Source organism: Phragmites australis, chromosome 4 (assembly GCF_958298935.1).
Source record: "Phragmites australis chromosome 4, lpPhrAust1.1, whole genome shotgun sequence".
NCBI lineage: Eukaryota > Viridiplantae > Streptophyta > Magnoliopsida > Poales > Poaceae > Phragmites > Phragmites australis.
Genome location: NC_084924.1, coordinates 32130360 through 32149328, shown reverse-complemented (window position 1 = coordinate 32149328; position 18969 = coordinate 32130360). Strand labels below are relative to the sequence as shown.

Below are 18969 nucleotides of genomic sequence, written 5' to 3'. Positions count from 1 at the left end.
TTCATGCTCTCGCCAGACGCGGTCCTCCTACTCTCAGGTGGCCATCTTGCTCTGAATCATGCCGCGGAGGTCACGTTGGCATAGAGAGTCACGCAGGTCAGAGGGTTGGTTGTCCCAATGCGGTGGGGATCTCTGAGCTCTCCCTGTTACCGAGGGAGGACGAGATATTTCCTGCTGCGGGGCATGCTGGGATTCTTGGCGATTGCAACCTTCAATAGTCCTAGCGATGAACGTGGTGTTTGCATCGCAGTTTGGCATCGAGCGGTCTCAACCAGGAGGGTGAGGTCACGTAACCATGGCGCTACTGGCGAACCCTCCGGTATTGCTACCGGTGGGTGGCTAAGAAGGGTTCGCACGGTCTGCAGATTTTGCGCAGGCGTCATGGCCCCATAGTCGAGCTACCGAGCGTGGAGTGGTGACATATCACGAGGGGGGGAGCCCCGACATTTGTGCGACATGACGGACTTGGTGACGATGTTGCCGAAGACCGTGTCCTCTGTAGTAGGTCCTCCAGATGATGTTGTGATGGTTGGGGCTTTGTCAGAGCATTCCCATGTCTAGCGCCGGTCTGCTTCCCCTTTGGACGTGTGGCCTGGGGATCATCGCTGGCACCCGAAACACGGGAGCCTCCGCTAGCCCCCCTCGTTGCATGAACATCATGCAAACTTGCCATTGAGCCTCGGAGCCTTTGGACTCCAATTCGGTCTCCCGTACCTAGAGCACATCGGGCTCATCTGGGTCGTATCCCATGACAAATACCTCACGGTGACCAGGGTCCTCGGAACGGGACTCAGTGGCTGCCATGGATCCGACCATGGGTAGCCCAATCTAATCTCCAACACTTATCGAAACACAGAAATGTGCTTCCTACCTGGCCCACCAACTGTCAAGGGTTAGTCCTTGACAATGATTCCAAGGTGTACCGTTCGATAGGCGCGTGAATGACACTTACCTGCGACAAGCAAGGGATGGTCACGGGATCACAATATTGCAAGCAGGCTAGTCGCGCAAGCCTCGCGCTGGTCGAGCGAACCTTGACCTGGTCGCATGATGGACCAGGGTTCAGGAAATGGGGGCTGTTAGCCAGGACACCCCTTACTCGATACTCGAACACTAATCATTCTGAAATAATTACTTTATACAAAGCATCACATAAATGTGTATGGTTTCATAGTATGATTGATCATATTCAAGGATCATGCGGTATAGTTTCATCATAATCTCCAACAATTATTTATGAAGATAATGCTGCTCGTATTGCTCAAATGCAAAAATATTATATAAAGAGCAATATCACAAAACACATTGCTCTAAAATTATTTTATTCCCATGAATTACAGAAAATTGAGAAATTGATATTTTGCAAACAAAGTCTAGTGAAAATCTAGTGGATTTAAGTTTTTACCAGCATCTATATTCAAGAAATAAGTTCATGTAATTGGTATGCGATGACTTCGCGATTTGCAAGATTTAGTGGAAGTAACTCCTAAAACTATAACATGTTAATAATCATCAGATCATGAATATTGCACTCTTTTCCGTTATGAGTTTTTTTATCATGGTTTCTCATATAAGTTTTTAATGAGGCAATATTGAAACATGCACTCATATATGCTATATCATTTTATATTAAAAAAAATTACTAGATTTTTAAGGAGTTTTTGATAGTATATTACAATTATATTTATCCTCATATTTTTTCCACAATGTTTATGAATGAGTTTTCATTGTGCTATATATAAATGACGAAATTGATCAAGGTGAGTGATAATCAATTAGCAACTGCAACACGGTTATTGTTGTCGGCTGATGAGGGGTGTTTTCCCAATGGCAACTCCCATCCATTCAATCTGTATAAGTGTACAACAACATTGCAATGGAAAATATTCGATCCATTCTCTGTTAGACTCCATACTGTCCAATTACATTTCTCATTCCAACAGTAGTCACCATTGTGTTTCATGGATAATTTTGTGCTATCGCTCGATAGAAGAGTGGGAGGCAGCAATGAGCTGATACTACCAATCAGCAATAAGGTCATTTGGGCATTGTCACTTGTGCGGATTGCAGAAGTGTAAACAGCTATAGGTTGGAACGTCAAGGCAGTAACTCATAGCCTAGTCTTAGGAACAAAAAGAGCTACCGTCTCTTAAGTTCCAAAGATACACCGTCATCTCTTTAGGCCTCATTTGGAAATTGGAATGCAGGAATTTCTCAGATTCTGCATGAGTAAATTGATTTCTGTACAATTCATGGGCCCGTAGTTCCCCCAAGATGACAAGTCCTGCTATTCATGGGAGGAAACGAACGTGCCTACCACCCCAACAACGATTGCCCAAAGTGTTTAGGAAAAATTTGTATAAACCTATACTAGCCATCTAACATATACTTAAAGATTTATCCTCTATAATACTATTACCTTATTTTTTTATCTTCAACCGCTACCATATTTCCTATTTTTTACCTTCTATTACTTTCCTCGTCTTTTCAGACCTACAATCATACTCTATAAACAGTGTTAAAAGATAGCTACAATAGTCTGCAAATTTGGAGCACAATTTTTCGACTTTATCATCTAAGCATCACATCGAAGTTCACAACGCTTTAAAAACATCAGTACAAACATCAAAACTTATCTCTTCAAAAGACTACTGCATAACTTCTATAAGTCGTTCAAAAGTTCACAAGACAAATAAGGCAGTGCGCATCTAATCCTCCTCCTCGCCCTCGTTCTCAGCAATGTTGAAGTACCGGAGCTCATACACACTGCGATCCTTGTTGGCTGCGATAACCCGAAGCCAGTCACGTACGTTGTGCTTCTTCAGGTACTTCTTGGTCAAGTACTTCAAGTACCTGAGAATGTAGCAACAATGTTCCGAAAGTAAACAAGGAACCCATTATTTGCAATGCAAGCATAAGGGGCATTTAATAGGAGTAGAGAACAATTGAGTTGCCCAAATTAGCACACACAAACAACCTATGCAGCAACCGTAGTTGTCATGGGTCACCTAGGCGTTGACTAGCCATCCAGTCAGCTGGAAGTGGACGCCAGGGGCCATCAACTAACTCAGGAAGCTTAGGCAGTGACACGGCAGCTTAAGCTCACTGTTGCTGCCAGCCCCTGCTCCACTTTGAACATCTGCAGGCACCAAAACTATGTTCGCAAGCTCCGCCCCTCTATTTCGTCTCCTGTCACTTGATTTCCCCCGCTGTTGCTCAATTTTGCGGGCACTATTGCTTGGTTTCGACTGCTGCCCACAATTTGGCCGTTGGCCTTCACTACTGGGGCATGGATAATGACGTTGGCCAGGAACCTGAGAGACTGAGGGAGAGGAAGGGTGAGAAGGAACAGCAGCTGAAGGGAGGCATGAGAAGGGGCAGATCAATGGAGGGAGATGGCAGCGACGCAGCAGATTGACGAGCGGTATGACAAGGGAGCAGATGGATGGAGGCACAGGAGGGGTAAGGCTGGTGCATATGGGCTATTGGGATTCTGTAGGATGGTGGGCTGAGTGGAACATCGACCCATTACTCTTACTTTTCTTTTTTCTTTGATATTTGTGTTATATTTACTGATTTGCGTTAATAAAAGGCATGTCTACACATCACCTAGGCGCCTAGGCCTCCTGGCTCCCTGAGGTCACTGTGACTCACCGCAGTGCCATGACAACTATGGCAGCAACACAATTCAATATATGGAGCCACAAAAACATATAGTTCAACTGATGCAGTGCAAAACAACCTATCTAACAATGAAGTGGATTAAATTCAAGACTCAAACACTACACCATGGGGACGGCCCAAACGAGAAACTTGTAAATTAATCCTATGCTAATCGAGCATCCTACTTGCAGTTATGATAACATTTACCAAAGTGTATAGCTCTGCAACAGCATGGATACAATCCGATGAAATGACAGTGTGCACATATGCTAGAGCACTCCTACAACGGTCATAACAATGAGTTTTCCTCGCAGTACAAAACAAGTTTTCCACAATGCAACAAAGACGAGAACACTACTGGCAGTACAAACTAAGTTTTCCTCACTACGCAAACTAAGTTTTCCTTGCTGCATATTCACAAATTGAGTCACTAGCTGCAAAAGCACAGACGAAACAGCAGTAGCTAATTGTGCAGCCAATCATGATCAGTTCACCCCATATCACACAGATAACAGCAGATACAAACCGACATGTTCAAGAAACGCTACCCAGAGCTAAAACTGGAAGCACGAAATGCGCGGATCTGGTGGGAGAGCAAGCAAGCGCCTGCCTGTAGCTATACCTCTTGGAGAAGGGCCCGTCGGAGGTGACGGTGACCTTGCTCTTGTCGCGGGAGACGGTGACTCCCTCGCCGAGGTTGCCGGCCTTGCCGCCCGCGACCTTGATGCGCTCCTGCAGGAACTTCTCGAGCGACGCGATCTCCATGATCTTGTCCTCCACGGGCTTGGCGCAGTCGATCACGAACGCGACCGAGCCCTTCTTCTTGCCGCCCTTCGCCGCCGCCGCCGCCACGCCGCGCGCCATCTCCCCGCCTCGATTGACTCCTCCCGTGTGCTGCTGCTTCGGTGGTGGTGGCTGCGCCCGGACGATAGGATTTCGATGAGGACGCCGAAGTGGATGTATATAAATATGGAGAAATCATTAGGGCTGGGTGGATCGGACGGTCAGGGGCGCTTGATGGGATAGTTCATGCAGCTTGGTCGATTTGGGCCAAATATTTGGGCTTCTATGGGGCCCGTTCGGAGATGGGGGTAATCTTGAGAGTTTTTTATTTTTATATTTTTTATAACTAATATTTAAATAAATAGACTAATGATGGTAAGATTTGTACAAATAGATGTCTACTAAAAGGCTCTTTTAAGAGGGCGGTAAGGATGCTACGGTGGTGCTGCCACCCCTTACCACCCTCTCAGAGGGTGGGTAGGGCCCACCTCCGAGCCCACGGTCGTTCCGCCCTCTGAAAGTGTGGTTAGCCTCCTTGCCACCCTTTCGAGAGGCCGTTAGCCCCATCATTTGGAAATTTATTTTTTTAATTTAACTTTTGTATATATCAATTTGAAAAATAGTATATTCGTTCGGTTAAAAATATTAGTTGTGCAAAAAGTGGTTAAAATGGTATCACGGAGTAGTAACTTTTTAGAAATTTTGGATCGATGTAAATTTATTGATATTTATTTATTATTTGATGTAAAATTATATGAGTAATTTTTTAGTGACATAATGTTGGGAGGATACAAAATCTAATTTTTTGAACAATTGTAGTTGTGAAGCACTATTAGCATAATACTCGGCACGGAGGTTACATACGCTGATAAATATTACATAGGACATGGGGTTTGACATTGCTGCGCAAATGGACGTTAACCATAAAGACACGACGACAATAAACATTGGTCTTTAGGCGTACCGTATATGCCAGTATTCATAATTGGATAAGTGCATTTGAGTGCCCTCAATTTATGAGAAATGCACGTATCATAAGAAGTTTACACTATACAAGACCATGCACTAGCTTTCGATAATTCCTTTTATCGGATAGAGCTAATGTGCTTTGGAGGAAAATTTCTCTTTTTATCGAAGTACTCCAAATTTCTTACCGAATTGACGTTAATTGGAGAAGAATTCATTTCGATGATTCTATTTTGGCATTAATGTCAATTGGAGAAGAATTTAGAATAGATGTTATAATTTATTGGAGGGCTTTACTTATGGGGGAGAATAGATGTTTTGTTTGTAAAGAGGATGTCAATTGTGGGATTTTTAAAAGGGAGTTTTGCTTTGCATAAGCATATTTATTTTGATATATACTTTGTCATACTTGTTTCGTATGTATAAGGGAAACTCCTTCCAAAATTTGAGATAGACAATATATGCAATGATATTCAATATTCATTCACATATGCATAGATTGTGAGGAAATTTGCTATATACATATGTTTAGTTCTACTAATATCAAAATCTTAGTGGTGTTTGATACTAGTAAAACTAGTTTTGGTGACCTCAAATATCTTTTTGATGTTTGATGTTTTCAAAACTTGTTCTTTGTATATATTCATCTTCGGATTAAATATATACTTATAACTTTATATTTTTCAAATATAACCAGCTAGTGAGATTGTCATCAATTACCAAAATAGGAAAGATTGAAAGTGCATCTAGCCCCTAAGTATGGTTTTGATAATTAATGACAATACCTATAGACTAACAAGTGTGTTGAGAATTATTAGTATGGTGTTACATAGGTGATATATGGAGGAGAAATATGCATCAAGATGAATGAGCTCTAGGTGATACTCAGGTAAGTTAATGATAATACCTATATACTAAAAATTATGCTGAGAATTGTTATTAGGGTATTCTATAGGAGATGTATAGGAAATGAAGCATGTATTCACATGCTTCATTGAGGCCATAGTTATGCTCATAAGAATAAGAATAAGCTTAAGAATGAAGGCTAAGTTATCTATGGAAATCAAGAACTAAAGGTATGTCATTGTCAATAGAGTTTTTTTGACTAACTCATGTGCTATGTGCTTGAAAATGAGTGGAGTTAGGTTCCATATGAAGAATAACAATAAATATGAAGGCTAAATTACTTGTGGAGATCATATAACTTGAGGTATAAAGTTATCAATTACGTTTTATGTACAAACCCATTTGCTTTGTGCTTGAGAGTGAGTTGGGGATTATGATTTATAAGAAAGCATAAGATGAATTAAAATCCAATATGCCAAGAGTAAAGAACAAAGATTGGACTGCATATTTGATAAAGTAAATTTATTAAAGATATTGGATACAGAGTTGTTTTCTATGGCAAGATGGATTAATTCTTGTGTGGCCCTTTGAACAAAGTTGTTTTCTATGGCAATATGCCAAGTTGTTTTCTATGGCAAGAGTGGACTCCATATTTGATAAAGTAAATTCATTGAAGAGAGTGTGGGAGTGAGGGAGAGTTAGGGGAGCTGCCAATTAAGGAGAGGGGGTGGTTGGCTAACTCATGTGGGTCCCATTTGCTAGAGAAACAAGCTCGTTTCAACTGCAAAAACATTTCCTTCTCTCCTGATTTTATTTCCCTCTACCTATTGACTCAAAACGAGGTGCTTTAGTACTAAAAAATAAACATGATGCTTATGATATATGGTTATGCTTAAGACATAATTACATGTTCAAGACGTGTTAGTTGCCCCCTCCGCCACATTCCAATGGCACCACGCACGGGCTAGCCTTTCCTAAGTCCAAGTGTAACGAGGCGAGGATGAAGCAGATGAGTGACAACCATTAGCTCCATTATCGCCTATCTTCGGGGTACCGCCCTGGGGAGGACGTCCCTGCTCCCTGTGAGGGGGAAATCATAATGTTTGCCTCCTTCTTCTTGGTCGGCCACATTCCTTCTTTTTTCAAGTTCTTCACCACCGTTATTTCCTTTATGATATCTGCCACCTCCATCTCAACCCCAATTCCATCATCATGCTGAGCGTCATTGCTCATACGTCGAAGAATTTTATCAGGGTTGAGCCATTCCTTGACCTCTTCAGGTTCTTCTAAACAATTAGGTTACAGACCGAGCTGGCCACACGACGAGTAGATTAACTTGATTTTGTGGGCCTGGAAGTAGTGTTTGAGCTTGCGAGAGGCTATCAGTATGGTGTATAGTAGCTTATGAGCCTGTGGGTATCAAGCTTTCATGTCTTGTAGGACCTCACTGACGTAGTATACTGGTCGCTGAAATATTTCTCGTTCGATGACTAGGACCACGCTCGCGACCTATGGGGACCTCACTGACGTAGTATACCGTTCGTACAGACAACATGTGCTCGATCACGTCCCTAGGTACTCCAGGCATATCAGTTTGACACTATGAAAAGACCTATGCATTCGCTTGAAGGAAAATGATGAGCGTGAGTTCCTATTTGGGGTACAGATTGGCACCTATCTAGATCGTACCGGATAGATCGATGTCATTTAGGCAAATTGACTTGAGTCAATCGTCTTGGTTGGCGACAATGTGGACTTTCATCGAGCAACCACTGGGCCTAGCATCCTCGAGTTGTGACCCGGGAGTCAGCTCGATCATGTCGAGGCTCTTCTAGTCGTAGTGCAGGGTCGTCTTTGCATGGTATACGTAGTGGGCAACAACCATGAACTGGACCATCGCGGGTAGCCCCAGGATCATATTATAAGCAGTCTCGAAGTCCACCACATCGAACAGTACCCTTTCGATCCTGAAGTTATTCGGAGAGCCAAAGGTGACGGGCAGCTCGATTTGCCCCAACGGTTTCACCGAGGAGCCAAGGGTAATTCTGAAGAAGGGAGGAGACAGCCTCAATGTACAACTCGGAATCTACAGGGCATCCAACGTGTCGGTGAAGAGGAGGTTGATGGAGCTCCCTCCATCAACCAGTACGCGACCTAGTCGGGTGTTCTATACCGTGGGTTTGACCACAATGGGGTAGCGACCAAGGTGCTTGATGTACGCAGGATAGTCCGTCTGGTTGAATGTGAGGGGTATCTTCGACCACTTCAGATGAGGGCTTGGGCCCGACGCGGTCGCCCACACCTCACGGACCACTGACTTGTACTCTCTATTCAAGGAATGCATTGCGCCACCTCCGAAGAAGTGGTGGACCATGTGGTCGTTCTACTGGAATCCTAGCACCGACTGGTCGGGGTCGGCCCCGTCCTTTCAATCATTGTCGTGCCTGGGTTTACGCTCCCTAAGCTCCTTGTCGAGAATGCCCCACAAGACCTTGCACTCAGATCGTGGGCGTCTGTTTGATGGATTAGGCAGTAGCATGTGCCCTTCTTTCCATCCTTTTTCTCTAAGCGCCGGTGTGGTTGGCCGGACTGCTCGACCGCCATGATCATGGGTGGTCCTGCCTTACGCTTGTTCTTCTTTTTCTCCTTTCGGCTAACCCCTTTGGAAGAGGTCGGTTGGTCAGAGGTCGGCTGCGGCTTCGTGTTGCTCTAGCGCTCTTGGGCCTCAACGGCCAACACACCCTTAATTGCAATCTCGAAGAGCTAGGTGGTGCTCTGGACTTTCTTGGTGGCCAGCTTTTTGACCATCTTTTGGTCTCTGACCCCCTCCGGAAGGCGATGACCACAGATTCACCCGTGATATTTGGAATAGTATTCTGGAATTTGGTGAAACATTGAATGAAGTCTCGTAGTGACTTGTCATGTCACTGCTTGATTTGGTACAGGTCATGTTTGACCCCTGGTCAAACATATGTCCCTTGAAAGTTAGCGACAAACTGATCGTACAAGTCCTCCTATGAGTGAACTGACCCACAGGGGAGGTTCATAAGTTAGGACCGGGCTGAGCTAGTCGATGTAGTTGGGAATTAGTTTGCCATGACCTTCCCATTGCCACCCGCGACCTGCACTATGGTGGTGTAGATCTGTAGGAATTCCTCCGGGTTAGAAGAGTCATCATATTTTTTGGCTAGGACCGGCGGAACTTGTCCAGCTAGCGCACCTCTCACAACCAGGTCGATGTGACGTTGCATTCTGTCTCGTAACGGGGAGTCGTTGGCTGATGGGCGGGCGCACATGCTCGGGGCGAGAGACAACGGTCACGAGGTCTTGACAACGGGATGGAGGAATCCGACGCCTCCCTACGAGGGGGAGACGAGCGGTAAGGTCGCTTGTCCTTGTCCTGCCCACACCGAGCACGGTCCTCCTGCTCTTGGTTGGCCCTCTATCTCTGGATCACGATGCAAAGGTCACGTTGGCGAAGAGAGTCATGCAAGTCTGGCATTTGGCTATCCTAACGCGATGAGGTTCTCCTCGTACCTCACGTTACAGTGGGGGCACAAGATTTGTCCTATCGCGGGGATTTCTGCGATTCTTGGTGACCAGGACCGTCATCAGTCCTGGAAATGGGCGTGGTCTTTGCCACCGTGACTTGGTGTCGTGCGGTTTCTGCCAAGAGAGTGAGGTCACGTAGCTATGGCATCACCGTGAACCATTTGGTATTGCCACAGACAGGTGACTAAGAAGCATCTGTACAGTCTGCAGGTTTTGTGTGGACGTCATGCCCTCGAATTCCAGCTGTTGATCGCAAAGCGGTAAAATATCGTGAGGGAGTGAGCCCTCCACATTCGTGTGACGCGAAGGCCTAGGTGATGATGTCTCCAAGTACTGCTCCCTCGTTAGGTACTCCTTTGGACGGTGCTGTAGTTGCTATGGCTGTATCAGAGCGCCTCCTTGTCCTACACTGGATGGGATTATGGCCTGGGGGTTACCATCAGCACTTGGAGGACGAGAACCTCCGCTGTTCCCCACTGCATGGGCTGTCATGCAGACTTCTCGTTGGGTTTTGGAGTCCTTGGGCTGTTTTGATATCCCAAGCTTAGAGCACACCGGGCTCATCTAGGCCATATCCCATGACGAACACCTCGCGGCGTCCGGGATCCTCAAAACTGGACTCAGCGGTCCTTGTGGATCTGACCATGGATAGCCCAATCAGGTTATCGACACTTACTGAAACGCGAAAACGCACCGCCTACATTGCACGCCAACTGTCGAGAGTTAATCCGGCAGTGATAATTTGAACATCACTGCCGGTTCTTATTGGCATGTTTTTTTTTTGCGCGTCTGCAGCTTAAGAATTGACAGTGATTTATTATCACTGCCAGTTATTTTTGAACAACAGTGAAGAGGAGACGTGAATAACACTTTCTGTAGTAGTGTTGAATTCTTAGACTTTCCAAATAGTAGCTTGTAACCTTGGTGCGTCTGGCCTAGCCTATGATCTAGCACCAAAGCATTGATCCGTTTGAACACAGGTAATACTTTGCGCGAAATCACACTTTCTTTAGGATCACGTGAATGTGAAATTAGAACCAACATTTATCTTGCTTGCAAAACCAATTTCTCCCTTACGTGACCTATCAATCCATATCTAATGCTTAGTCCAATGCTATGATGCCATATTTGTCTGCAGTTGAGGATATGACCTGCATAATTTGGAGTCCTCGAGGCGTGAAAGAAGTGGAGAGATACGTGACAAAATGGCTTTGGGTGGGGGCATATGGCCCTATATCAGGTTTAGGCCTGTGGTTTTTGGGGTGGTTGCCACTATTGCATATGCCCAAGAATGGTCCTGCTGAAAAGTGAGGTTGGACATTAATCAGAATCTCAATGCCAATGTCTTCAACTGATATTATCAAAATTTTCAAATAATGTCTTTGCACGGTGTCTTATGAACAATAATCACTGAATACGCCTTGTGACTCTCAATGAATTCTTCCCCCGGCTATTAGGTTTCCTTGGCTCTATGTTGTGTTTGCCTTTATCAGCAAGTGCAGAAGGAATGATATACAGTTGTAATTAGATAACATTTTAAATAATACCAAATACAATAAAATAGATCAATCACTTCCATTTTATTCATCAAAATCCTTCTATTAGTGCTCACGGAGGTAGACAAAGAAGCGCCATGTTTTTCAGATGAACAACTATTATACCTTGTTTGGTATTGTGCAGCAGCTTCACAATCTTGCTTTTGGCCACCGTGCGGCGAAGCCATCTTATACATGTTCTAAATTAAATGCAATTATTTCTACACATATATTGATTTCTTTTGCAATACAACTTTTTATAAATCATAAATTAGTTGCCAACTGGTGGTACCAATTTGACGGGGTAGGACAGTATTGTAGAGGGCACCGGCTCTTCTAAGAGGAGACAAACTCGACGTGCGTATGAACGTGGCATGACTGGTCACGTCGAGGGCGCCGGAGAAGCTTCCTCGGTACACACAACACACGTATGACATGGGATGCCACAACGGCATGCTCACTGGAGTACCGTCACCTCATCGTCCTCGGCATGAAGTCGTCGCCACCCACGTTAGTGTCGTGCACAGTGTTGGCCTGCTTGGTTGCACCTTGCATGTCTCGCTTGGGTCGCCGCCATATTACCTTGCTTCGTGCAGCTCTCGTTCACTTCTGCTCGCCCTCTCGCCTCCATATTCCTTCTTATTCGGAACTTTTCTTCTCACCATCTGGAGCTTTCGATTCACTTAGTGGAACTTTTTGGTTTCACCATGCTAAGGACGTGCGGGATGGCTGGAGATGCTCGCCGGCGTCGGAGGCGACACCAGCTAGCGATGGGGAGGCGCGCTCCGATGCGGCAAGCTACGATGTGGCAACGCGACGAGTGCAGGGAAGGCCGTATGAGGTGGGGCGACAAGATATTAAAGGATACTCCGTATTACGGTTCGTTGTTTGAATAGACCGCACAGCAAGATGGGTTACCGCGCGAGGGGTACAGAGCTGCAAAAGGATTAAAAAGATTCCTACGAAATCATGGTTCTATATTGTCTTTCTCTGATTTAATAAGATAGTATTTGATTTGTGGGACGGAGCAGATCTATTCTGTTTTTGAGTTGTTTGGTTAAAATTTAGTGAGATGAGATGGTTCTGAATTAGATAATATTCTTCAAAGATTTGGAACGGAGTCGTTAAAAAAACCCGAACGCAGCCATCCCATTTCGATTGTAACGCTGACGGTAGACCCGAATACTAAAATGGACTCGTTCCATCCTACTTACCAAACAAGCATTTTATTCCGGACCATTCCATCCCATCTCTAAATACATAAATAGAATCATTTCATCCCTCTCTGCTCTCTAACTAAAATTAATAAGAGGAATATATGATATATAGAAGTCTTTCAGTAAATATGTCCAAATGAGTCGTGCTTACTGGGCCGGCCCGAGACACGAAACTGTAGGCACGGCCCAGGCACGGCCCGGCCCGAGCCGAGATGGGCCGGGCCGGCACGGCACGAGGCCACGGGCCGTGCCTGGGCCGAGCGCGCGGCACGGCGGGCCGGCACGGCACGGCCCGGGAACGCGGCGGCCCATCACGGCATGGCCGGTCCATCACGGCACGGCCCACCGCGGGGGGCACGGTCCGGCCGGCACGTGGGGGCACGATGGGCTGGCGGGGGCACACGGAGGCACGCGGGTTAACGGGTTAAACGGGCCGGGAACGGCCCGTTTAACCCGTTAACCCGATATTTTTGAATTTTATAGCCGTTTTGTGACCGTTTGAGCTCCAAAAAATTTGAAAAAAATTGCAAAAATCACCATTTTTCACCTATAAATAGAGGAGCACCTTGCCCTTCCATTCCACACCAGCAACACCATTTTCTCTCTTGTTTCCTCCTCTCATTCTTGTCTCAAAGTTGTGAGAATTAGCGATAATTTGGCAAAATTAGTTTGAATTGTTGCAAAAAAATCCGAGCAATTCCAAAATCGTCATCCTGCTGACTTGCTATCTTGAAGTTGAAGAAATCTTGGTGATTTTTTTGCATTGTTGTTGAGTCTTATTTTATTATTAGTTTTATTACTTGATTATTTCTAACTCTGAATATTTGCAATTTTTGTAGTGTCATTCGACATTGATCATGGATGCCGGTGATCATGATACATCCATAGATCATGATTTTTTTCTCCAAGGACTCACAGGGGAGTACGGCCCCTTTGATACCAGTGCTGCAGGTGATGATGGACCCGACGGTGAACCTTCGGTTGGTTCACATCCAGATCCAGGTGATGCAGCAGCAGTTCCATCGTCAAGCTCTACAAGTGCGCACACATTAGCAAGCAGCGGGTCTAAAAGATCAAGAGCCGGTACTTCCGAAGTTTGGCAAGACTTTGAAAAGATCTACAAAGAGGAAGATGGGGTAAGTGTCAGGTATGCTAGGTGTTATATTTGTAAAAATGAATTATCTGCAAAGCCCTCGGGTGGAACGGGGCACTTGAAGACGCACGCCATAAGTTGCAAGCGAAAGAGTGGAGCAACCATGAAACAGACGGTGTTGCAGTACAACCCCGACGACTCTGTTCATCACTGGGAGTACGACTCTGCCAATGCTCGAAAAGAGCTATGTCGCTTCATTGCAAGAGCGGATCTACCACTCAATATCGGTGAGTCTGCTGCATTTGAAGATTACATTAAGCAAGCTCATAATTCTAGGTTCACGCATGTTTCTAGACAGACAACTAGTAGGGATATGGTAAAATACTACAATACGTGTCGTAGCAAACTTAAAGAAATGTTGCAAACATGTACATTTCCAGTTGCTTTGACCTCGGACATATGGGCAGGTAGGGCTAGAGAGGATTATCTTAGTGTGGTTGCTCATTTTGTTAATAATGATTGGGAATTAGAAAAGAGAATAATAGGTTTTCGTTTGATTGACAACGCGCATACCGGTGAAAATATTGCTGAAAAAATATCTCAAGTAGTTGCAGACTTTGGCCTCACGAATAAAATATTTTCTATCACTTTAGATAATGCCGGTGCAAATTCTAGAGCAATGGATATTCTTACTCCGTTGTTTAGTACTTATGCTGAATCTTTCTTGTTACATCAACGTTGTGCTTGTCATATTATCAATCTTATAGTAAAATCCGGTTTGAAGAGGTTATCGCGATACTTAGAAGATTTTCGTACTGCAATATCTTTTGTGAACTCCTCTAACCAACGAATTGCAGCATATAAACAGTATTGTGTTGCAATGGGTGTACGTCCACGTAAGTTTGCTCTGGATATGCCGGTGAGATGGAACTCTACTTTCTTGATGCTTAAAAATATTATACCATATAAGAGCATATTTGGTGTGTTTATTCATACACATTATCATCAGCATGGGGGTCAAACTTTACTCACGGAAGCACATTGGTATGTTGCTGAAAGGATACTGGAGTTTCTTGAATTTTTTTATGATTCAACTGTGAGTTTATCAGGAGTTTATTATCCAACATCTTGTTTAGTAGTGCATAATATTGTTGAAATTGCTACTCATTTAAACAACTATGAAAATGACAATCTTCTAAGAGATTGTGTAGTTCCTATGAAATCTAAATTCTTAAAGTATTGGAAAGAAATTCCTTTGTTATACGTCTTTGCCTTTATTTTAGATCCTAGAGCTAAAATTGCAGCTTTCTGTAGAGTTCTCGCAATTCTAGGTGATGCTCTTGGCCATGATTATTCTAATTATTATACTAATGTTCGTTCTAAGTTATTCGAAGTTTATAGTAAATATGAAACAAAGTATGGCGGAGTTCGCCTGCAACGACATCCACTAGCACCTACAACAAGTAAGAAGACGACAACGTGGGGGAAAATATTTGGTGCAGATTCTTCATCAAGAAGTTCAGACTCTTCGTCACGATCATCTACGGGCACCGGAATTCCAACATCCGGAGGGGAGCTAACTACCTTCATCGACAGTGACGTTATCAGCCACGAATAAGAAAACTTCAACATACTGCAATGGTGGCATGAGCACAAGACGAATTATCCAGTGCTTTCACTGTTAGCGCGAGATTTGTTAACGGTTCCTGTATCTACAGTTTCTTCTGAGGCTGCCTTCAGTCTTACAGGAAGGATAATCGAAGAGAGAAGAACAAATCTGTCAAGTGAGATGGTTGAAATACTCACCATAGTAAAGGATTGGGAACAAGCTGAAGCACGAATGCAACACACTGTAAAAAATACTGAGCTTGAAGAATCATTCCAAAATTTGTATCTAGATGCTGATGAGAACGTGTAATTTTAAATTTTCTGAGCTAGGTTGTACTCTTTTTTCCTTTGTTAGAAAGGTTTTTAATGAGGCAACCTATCAATAAAGCTCATTTTTAGAATTAATCATGTGCCCCTATTATTTCTAAGTTTTTTTATTCATGTTTTTTGTTTATTTTTTTAAAATACCCCCCGCGGCCCCACCCCCACCTACCTCTCCTCTCATCGTGGCCTATAAATACCATCTACTCCATCTCAAACTCCATGTATTCTCATTGCCCACCCTGCCCACCCATCTCTCTTTTCCTATTTGCTAGCCAAGTAGCCAGTAGTCACTTCACATCAAGAAACCAATTCCATATTTCAATTCATAGATCAAGACGCCGAGAACTCACGTGCATGGTCATGGGTGTGGCAACATTTTGAAAAGGTCTTCAAAGAAATTAACGGGGAACAGGTAAGATTTGCTAAGTGTAATATATACAGCATAGAAATAGGTGCCAGATCTTCATATGGAACGGGACACTTGAGGAAGCATATTAAAAATTGCAAGCAAAATTCTGGGGTTTCTAATGAAATCATGTAATTTTCGGAGCATAATCATTGGTTGTACTCTTTTTTTCTTCTAGTAGAAAGGTTTTTAACGAGGCAACCAATCAATAAAGATGTTATGTATTTATTTTTTATATTTTTTTAATTGTTTTTTGGATTTTTATAGCTATTATTTTTGATTTTTTCCTATTTTTTTAGTGCTGACGGGCCCAACGTGCCTCCACCGTGCCGACCGGGACCGTCGTGCCTTCCTGTGCCGACCTGGCCCGTCGTGCCTCCACCGTGCCGATCGGACCCGTCGTGCCAAACGGGCCTATCGTGCCTCCACCGTGCCGAACGGGCCCATCGTGCCGACCGTGCCGTGGGCCTGCCCGGCACGGCACGATGACAATTAGACCGTGCCGTGGGCCGACGGTTCGGCACGCGGACCGGCACGGCACGGCCCGTAACAGTAAATGGGCCAATCGAGCCATGCCGATTTCGGGCTGTACCGAGATGGACCCGTACCGGACCGACCCGATTAGTCCATTTGACCATCTTTATCTTTCAGTCACACCTGCTTACAAAATTTTATTCCCATAGCTCTCCCAATGCACCCTCCAACGATAGTGCCACACGCCCACACCACAGCCAGTGAGAGCCACCAGCTGGCTGTCAAAGATAAGGCCTTATCCTGCTCGGCCACTTGGCGTGACCATGGCCCTCCACGTCAAGCGAGCGCGCTGACCTGGCACCCCGAGCTCTTCCTCCCCTGTCCTATCTACATATCCTTCTCCCAAAGCCCCAACCAGCCGCTCTTGCCATCACACGTACACACACCCATCGAAGTACCACACGAGAGCAAGCGCTGAGCTAAACATCCATGGCCGCCACCGCCGTCGCGGCGTCTCTATCCGTGGCCCGGGGGCTCGGGAAGCCCCTTTGCGTCGGCAACGCGTCGTCGCTGCGCGCCTGCGCCTCGCCGGGGGAGGCGATGAGGCCGGCCAGGATGACCGTCGTGCGGGCTTCGGCGCACAAGCAGCATCCCGCGAAGGAGTGGGCGGCCGCGGCAGCCGTTGCAGCGGCGCTGGTGCTGCCGGAGGTCGCGGAGGCCGCGCCGGGGCTGTCGCCGTCGCTCAAGAACTTCCTCCTCAGCATCGTCTCCGGCGGGGTCGTGCTCATCGCCATCGTCGGCGCCGTCGTCGCCGTCTCCAACTTCGACCCCGTCAAGCGGGGCTGAATTCCTACGCGTCGCGCGCCAGCTGCTCCATGACCGTGATCGGCTTGTGCTGTGTGTAGCTATGCACTGAGAGCGGTCGATATCCTATCTCCTTATGCTTCCGAATGAACAGTTCTTTTAATGCGTGGATCTTTTGCCGTGCAAATTTAATTTGATGCATGCATAATCGATCGTATGAGCTGACAAGTTCAACACATAACTGAGGTGATGTATATGTGGCATGCATTTTGTTGAACTGGTATCGAGTATCCACTATCCAGAGTTCCAATTCCCAGATGCAAGGGCAGTTGACTAAGACGAAGAAGCACATGCATGCGTTGTTCGTCACTGATGAGTCGTTCAGAATTCAGAACGTCAAATGATGAGGACACTAATTGGCATCAGGTTTATTTAATTAGGATCGGTCTCTGGCTGTTGTTTCCGGTTTAGATGCGTATCAGAGGTTATGTGACCATCTCAGATCTCGGCAGGGCTTTAGAACGAACAAGCGTTACTGCGTTAGGCGTTTCGTAAAGATTGCTGGAATTGGTCTCGGCTAACGTATCCTAACTAACGAGACCGAAATGTTAGGGTTCTCGTACGTGCCACGATCGGAGGTGCAACCAACTCATGATTGCGATCCCGAGTCGAGCAGCGCCATATAAATAAAGGGTCCTGGCACCTCCCGGTGTGTAAGCAAATCCCGTGAGGTCCCAAACGCCCTAACAAACTCTTTCCGATCCTAAAGAGGCGCTGAATCGACTCGAAGACCGTCGCCACTGCAGCAACTAACCAAGAACCGAATGGGTTCTCCAAGCTCCGGTACATGTTCACGCTTTCGCTATTTGGGTGTTTGATCTCAGGGCTAGCTCTAGTAATGATTAAGTGAAGTTTTACTGATACCATTTGGTACCAGAGTAAGCGTTAGCCCTAATCAGACCCTATTAGACTTAACTATGTTTATTGATGATCAATTAGTCTTGAATGATCATGTCTAAGTATAATTGATGTCAATTAGGTTCGGCTAATGTTAATTAGGCCCAATTTTGATCAAGTTTTAGTATTGTTATTGTCAATTAAGCAAGTTTAGGCAATGATTGCTTCCGTTTAAAGCTTAATTGATATGGATTAGCCCTAATTAGTCTTGGTTTATACACTCATTCATGTTTTAAAGTTAAATTCTTTCGGTTTGATCATGTTTATGTGCATGTATGAGTATGCTTGTGTGATTTGGGGCCTGTATGGGGGCAAATAGATAGGTTTTGAGTTCGGGTAGCATTAAGAAGGAGGGGATTGGGGAAACTCTAATGCAAATCGTAATGATCATCCCAATCCCCATTCTCCCCCCAAATTCGAACCCTAAATCCCAAATCCGAACTCAAAATCCCAAAATCCGAACCCTAAATCCCCTAATCCGACCCCCATTCTCAGGACAATTCCTAATTTAGAGGGGATTAGGTTGAGACTTACGCATTTTTGGTTGCCGTTTGCCCGTTGGCTCTTTCTTCTCCGGCGGGATCCCCTCCTTTTTCCTTTCGGTTGCGCGTGGATCTTCCGGTTGGCGACGTCTTCTCATCTCCACCGCTCGTGCTTGCGCGTCATCTCTCCGGCGTGCTCCTCTTAGGTCGCTGCGCGCACGACCTCATGGTCTGCACCACCGAAGTTTTAACCGACGGA

At 45.2% G+C, this 18969-nt stretch overlaps 2 protein-coding genes across 2 annotated transcripts; one reads left to right on the top strand and one right to left on the bottom strand.

Moving 5' to 3' along the window:
• Positions 1 to 2546: 2546 nt before the first annotated feature.
• On the bottom strand, positions 2547 to 4610 carry LOC133916130 (large ribosomal subunit protein eL22z-like). The gene is made up of 2 exons (XM_062359654.1): positions 4286 to 4610; positions 2547 to 2853 (listed from the first exon to the last, which is right to left on the bottom strand). The coding sequence occupies exons 1-2, from the start codon at positions 4525 to 4527 to the stop codon at positions 2709 to 2711; spliced, it is 387 nt and encodes a 128-aa protein (XP_062215638.1). The 5' UTR covers positions 4528 to 4610; the 3' UTR covers positions 2547 to 2708.
• Positions 4611 to 16875: 12265 nt separating this feature from the next.
• On the top strand, positions 16876 to 17442 carry LOC133916129 (uncharacterized). The gene has a single exon (XM_062359653.1). The coding sequence runs from the start codon at positions 16957 to 16959 to the stop codon at positions 17311 to 17313; it is 357 nt and encodes a 118-aa protein (XP_062215637.1). The 5' UTR covers positions 16876 to 16956; the 3' UTR covers positions 17314 to 17442.
• Positions 17443 to 18969: the final 1527 nt, after the last annotated feature.

Excerpts from the sequence above, each read along its gene's own strand:
- LOC133916130 (XM_062359654.1), bottom strand. The coding sequence starts at position 4,527 with ATGGCGCGCGGCGTGGCGGCGGCGGCGGCGAAGGGCGGCAAGAAGAAG. Across the intron at positions 2,854-4,285 it reads GACGGGCCCTTCTCCAAGAG|GTACTTGAAGTACTTGACCA; the intron begins GTATAGCTACAG and ends CTACATTCTCAG.
- LOC133916129 (XM_062359653.1), top strand. The coding sequence starts at position 16,957 with ATGGCCGCCACCGCCGTCGCGGCGTCTCTATCCGTGGCCCGGGGGCTC.